At 36.8% G+C, this 5,743-nt stretch overlaps 1 protein-coding gene across 1 annotated transcript; it reads right to left on the reverse strand.

The window, feature by feature from the left end:
- Positions 1–705: 705 nt before the first annotated feature.
- LOC141640841 (uncharacterized) lies at positions 706–3,316 on the reverse strand. The gene is made up of 5 exons (XM_074449519.1): positions 3,229–3,316; positions 2,851–3,137; positions 2,383–2,751; positions 1,796–2,157; positions 706–1,714 (listed from the first exon to the last, which is right to left on the reverse strand). The coding sequence occupies exons 1-5, from the start codon at positions 3,314–3,316 to the stop codon at positions 706–708; spliced, it is 2,115 nt and encodes a 704-aa protein (XP_074305620.1).
- Between the last annotated feature and the right edge of the window lie 2,427 nt (positions 3,317–5,743).

Below are 5,743 nucleotides of genomic sequence, written 5' to 3' on the forward strand. Positions count from 1 at the left end.
GATGAGTACTTTTGGTCTCCAAACATAGTCATCTATCCTGCTAGTGTTTCGCATCTGCCAGAGGTGGTACATCAGACACGCCAAGATCATAGCAGTAACCATCTTCCTGCAAGAAGAAGGCTGCCTCAAGCCAATCATCCATTGAATACACTTAGTGTCAGGCAAGGTGATATTACACCAAGCACTCATCATCTGAACACACTGCTTGCTGTAACAGCATTCAAAGAAGAGATGATTATGAGTCTCTTCTTGAATACCACATAGAAAACAACAATTACTTTGCACAATCTTCATCCTATATAACCTATCCTATGTGAGTAGTCTCTGATGAGAAACGAGCCAGCACAGGAAGGAATGTTTTGGTAAGATCCATCTGTTCAAAATCCAAGGATACCAAGCCACCTTCACCCCATCTGGTTTCAACCACTTGTATCCTACAGTAATATTAAAGTGCTCTAAACCATCACCATCAAATAAATTGGCTTTAAATATATCCTTGACCTGGCAAATTTTCCTCCAGGCCCACCTATTTCCCACCCCTAGTTTATAGTCCATCCACTCATAGTTTTTAATGTAAACTGCATGCACTCATCTCACCGAGAGGTGGTCTTTCTTCTGAGCTATCCACCAAGCGTATTTACCAATATTGGCATTATTCCACAGATGCAAATCCTTGAGTCCTAAGCCACCTTGTTTCTTAGGCTTTTAAATCTGTTCCCAAGACACTAGGGCAGGGCTTTCCTTATGATCAGTTCCATGCCAAAGAAAAGCTCTACATACAGCTTCAATTCTGCCAATAATATTTTTTGGCAAAATAAAGATTCGACCCCAATAACTATGCAAGTTAGTGAGAACAGCTTTGATAAAAACTACTCTCCCTGCATAAGATAATTTCCTAGAGCCCAAACTCTTGATTCTGTCAACCACCCTCTCAACTAGACATGTACAATTAATGATAGAAGGTCTCTTAGGGGAAACATTAACTCCCAGGTATTTAAAAGGTACTGTCCCCCTTTTAATCCCAAACATCAGTTCAAGCTCCTTTATCAGCTTATCATCAATTCCATTGCAATAGATATTGGACTTCCCCTTATTCATGACCAACCCAGAAGCTTTTGAAAAATATTCAAAGGATTTAAACAGCAATTTAACTGATGCTCTATCCCCTTTACAAAACAGTATCAGATCATCAGCAAAACAAAGGTGTGATAACTTAACCCTGTTGCAAAGTGGATGGAACTTATATTTCTCCAATTTCTGAACCACCCTCAAAATTCTACTCAGATACTCAAGGCAAATAGTGAAAATAAAAGGGGAAAGGGGGTCTCCTTGTCTGCGCCCCCTTTGTCCTTTAAAAAGTCCAAAAATGCTGCCATTTAGTGCCAAAGAATAAGACGAAGTAGTCATACATTGCATAAAAAATTGTGTAAAGTTAGCAGGGAATCCCATTGCTTCCAACATGCCCTCGACAAAACTCCACTCAAAAGAATCATATGCTTTCTGTAAATCTAGTTTCATCATGAGTCTAGGTGAGCAGCTTTTTCTTTTGTACAATTTGATCAAATCCTGGCATATGAAGATGTTCCCAATTATGTCTCTAACTTTAATGAACGCACTCTGAGATGTACTGATCACATCAGGAAGTACTTGTCCCAGTCTTGCACACAACACCTTAGAAAGGCACTTGTAAATTGTGTTACAACAGGCAATTGGCCTGAATTACAACACACTTTCAGGCACCTTAACTTTAGGTATTAAAGTAATGATGTTATTATTACACTACTTCAGTAATTGCCCAGATTGGAACATCCCTTTTACTGCTGCCACAATCCTCTTATTAATACTGGTAACCTCTGTTGAAGTGCCCAGCAAAATTTTATAATACTGCTCAAAGGCATTCTGGATATCTTCAGGTTTAGTCCACATAGTATTATCCATATCCTTAATTTGAAGCACCCTATTCCTAGCCCTTCTTCTTTTAATTTGGGCATGGAAGTAAGCAGTGTTATCATCACCAGATTTTATCCATTCACACTTTGCTTTTTGCCTCAAATATTGATCCCTAGCAATTTTTAGCTCGACTAGATCTTTAGCACGCTCTATTTCAGACAGGCATAACTCCTCATTAAGAGGGTCTTGTACCAACAAAGTTTGGAACTAATGCAAAGCAATCTCAGCAACATGGGTTATGTTTTCAATTTCCCCAAATTGCTCTTTATTCAATTTCCTCAGATCAGCTTTTAATCGCCTCAACTTTTGAACAATTCTGAACATAGGAGTCCCTTGCCACTCCTTACTCCATCTATTTCTTATAATGCTATCATATTCTGGTGATAAAGACCACATATTGAAATATTTAAAAGGTATGCCTCTCCTGTGAACCTCCCCCACAAAATGTATAAGACCAGGACAATGGTCAAATAATCCTTCAGGTAGGTAATGCACATAGCTATCAGGCAACATATCCACCCAATACACATTAACCATAACCCTATCCAACCTAATATAGACCTTGGTTCCATATTCATGCGTGTTAGTCCAGGTGTAGATAGATCCCCTAGCCCCCAGATCTTCTGACTGACAGTCCTGAACCACATGAGCCAAAGGAGCCATCTCAGCATTAGTAATGAGAGCTCCCCTAATTCTTTCATTGATGGCCATGATTGCATTGAAATCTCCTCCAACAATCCATGGTCCTCTCACATCCTTTTGGTACTGTCTCAAACTATCCCACAAAGGAATTCTTTCAGCCTGTTTATTTAAACCATAAACAATAGTGAACCAAAACATTTTCCTCCTTGCTTTATCCAACACTTTGGTATGTATACTTTAGATAGAGACATCATACACCTCAACATTAAATGAATTAGGATCCCAAATAAGCAAAATCCTTCTCCCTTTATGCAAACTAGAATTGGTACATATAGACCAATCATCACACAAATTAACCCTAACTTTATTCCAATTGTCATTCTTAATCTTAGTTTCTAGCAATCCAAATAAACCCACTTTATTCTGAGATAAAAATATCTTTATTTCGAGTTGTTTATTGGTATTATTCAGACCTCTGATATTCCAAATACCACAGCTACCCATATTCAGTAATAGTCTTGCTTGACTCTCCCATCTCCATATTCCTGTAATCAATTAGACCTAATCAAGCTTTGTGCATAGAATTAGACAAAGCCTCCATGAAAGTCACACCCCCAGGAGAAAATCTTCTCCCACCATCCTCATTTCTCATCAGCCTAGAAATGAAGCGTCTAGGTAGAGAACTCTCCACCAGAGGGGTATTAGCAACCATCACTGGAGTCATAACTGTTGCAGGCACATTAGGAGTGTTTGGAACCAAATTTTGAACAGGTGTCTTCTAAACGCTCCTCTGAACAGGAACATTCTTAGGAGGTTGCTTCACTGGTACTAGTTTAACAACTCCTACACCCTTAGGCCTCCACACTTTCTTACCCACAGGTTTAGCCACACCACCTTTCCTACAATGAACATCTAAATGACCTAACCCCTTACATTGAGTGCACTTCAGAGGTAACCAATCATAGACTACCTTGAGCGTCTGTGTTTTACCATTTTCATCCACAAACTTAAGCATAGTAGGGAAGGTTTGGTTAATGTCAACTTCAATCATAATTCGGGCGAACCCTATGAAATTCTTATGAAAAGTGGCATCATCACATCTAATGAACTTACCCACTCCACTACAGATTTTCTTTAGGCATTCAATCCCCCTGAATTTTACATCCAAATCAAACAATTTGACCCTTATAGGAATCCTTTAAACATAATGTTTCACCAGTTGCATCTTAGGGTTCATTCTTTGATAATAATCGGTTTATTATCAAATAGTAAATGACCATTATTAAGCACAAATTGTTGTTGTTCCTTAGTTTTAAAACACACCAGAAAAATACCGGAGGACATGAAAGAAATCTTGTCAATCCCCTGAGCCTGCCACACCCTGTTGTCGAATCCTGTGAGAAAAGAGCTCGGTGGGTTCGCTCCCAGAACATATCAAACCACGGAAGTAGACCAGAACTTGATTTCACCAGAACATAGTCTACAACTGTTAGGTTCATATACCTATTATTAGACACTTCTAATAGTGAACTAATTAACATATTAATATGAGTTCATTAGATCTAGTGCATGCATAACTAAATAAGAGGTAAAATAAGGAAAAACAATGTTCCTTACATTGTTATATGGCTCGAAATAAGGGCACAAATAAGGTCACCTTCCTTATTTGTTCTTGATCTTAAATGTAATGGATGATCCTCCTTAATCCCAAGTATTGAGATCCTTCTCTTGATTGCACCCAAAACAAATCCCTTAAACTAATATATTTAACTAACTAGATTAATATACTAGTATCCTTAAAATAATTCTAATAATATTCTTATTACTACACTAGTAATCTTATATTGTTATTAGAATTTTGGATGAACAATCTAATGTATTCTAAAACTAGTTTTAGAGAGAGTTGAGAGGGAAGGACAAGAATGCATGCATGAGAATATAGAGAAGTGAAAAAATGAGAAAAAAAATCTCATCATAAAAGGAGGAAGGGCCGGGTGGTGTAAGGCCTTGTGCCAATGCATGGCTACCTCTTTTCTTATTGTTCTTCTCCAAATAGTAGGTATATAAGGCTAGTGTAGAATAGGTATGATTATTCTTATTTTATCACATAAAATAAATCACCCACTAACTCCTTCCACCCTCCATTTTTCGGTCCATATGTAAAATGGACTACCATTTTATTTTGTCAATTTGTCACTTGTCATACAATATGTTACATGTAGTATGTAACAAGTTATTAATTAATTTAATGCATATTTATCAAATAAATATCATTTTATACATTAATTAAATTACATATAACAAATTATCTAGTGATTCTTGATCACATAAATAAAATGGGTCATATAATTATAACTCACAACATATTGTAATTATAATTAACCATTCATTCTTATCTCAATTTTTTCATAAACAATAATCAATTTTGTAATAAAATATTTTAATTACTAAAATAAATCTTATTTAATCAAATTACAATAAGATATAAATATTCTCTCTCACAGATGAATTGTTCAATTTTAAGGAATTGATTAACTTGTATCGTCATACAATTAATCAATTTGTCTATTAAGGGAATTGTCCTATAGGTGTGATTTTAAGGGATCAACTTATCACCGCCGTCAAACGACAGTAATGTCAAACTCTAGTTAGCCAATCATTTCTGATTAATGTTTATCATTTGACTTTATAAATGAATCATCCCTTACGTCTTCTTAATTTGAGATTTAAACATGTGATCCCACTATTGTTGAGGACACATACTCCAACAATCTCCTACTTGTCCGAGACAAGTGTGCGTCACCAATTCTCTTGTCCTATTATAATCTCCCACTCAATGAAAGGTGTCTTGCAGGTTGTACTTGCATCTGATCATATCTTGAGTGGTTTCTTCGATCTGGAGAGTAACTGTATGACCGGAATTATCAACCATAGATACCTTCCAAGCGTGGCCACGCATTTTCAGTTCACTACTCCTCGAGTGGCCTTGAGATTTCAAACAACCCTGACAAGGGGGTGGACAATTCCAATCGCACTATTCCCTTCGTATAGCCACAATTCATGTTGACCCAAAATATACTCATTTGACTTCAGTTACGACAGTCGTAGAGTATAAATCAAAGCCATTCAGAAAATTGTGCCAACTTATGCG

The sequence above is a fragment of the Silene latifolia genome, chromosome 2, assembly GCF_048544455.1.
Source record: "Silene latifolia isolate original U9 population chromosome 2, ASM4854445v1, whole genome shotgun sequence".
NCBI lineage: Eukaryota > Viridiplantae > Streptophyta > Magnoliopsida > Caryophyllales > Caryophyllaceae > Silene > Silene latifolia.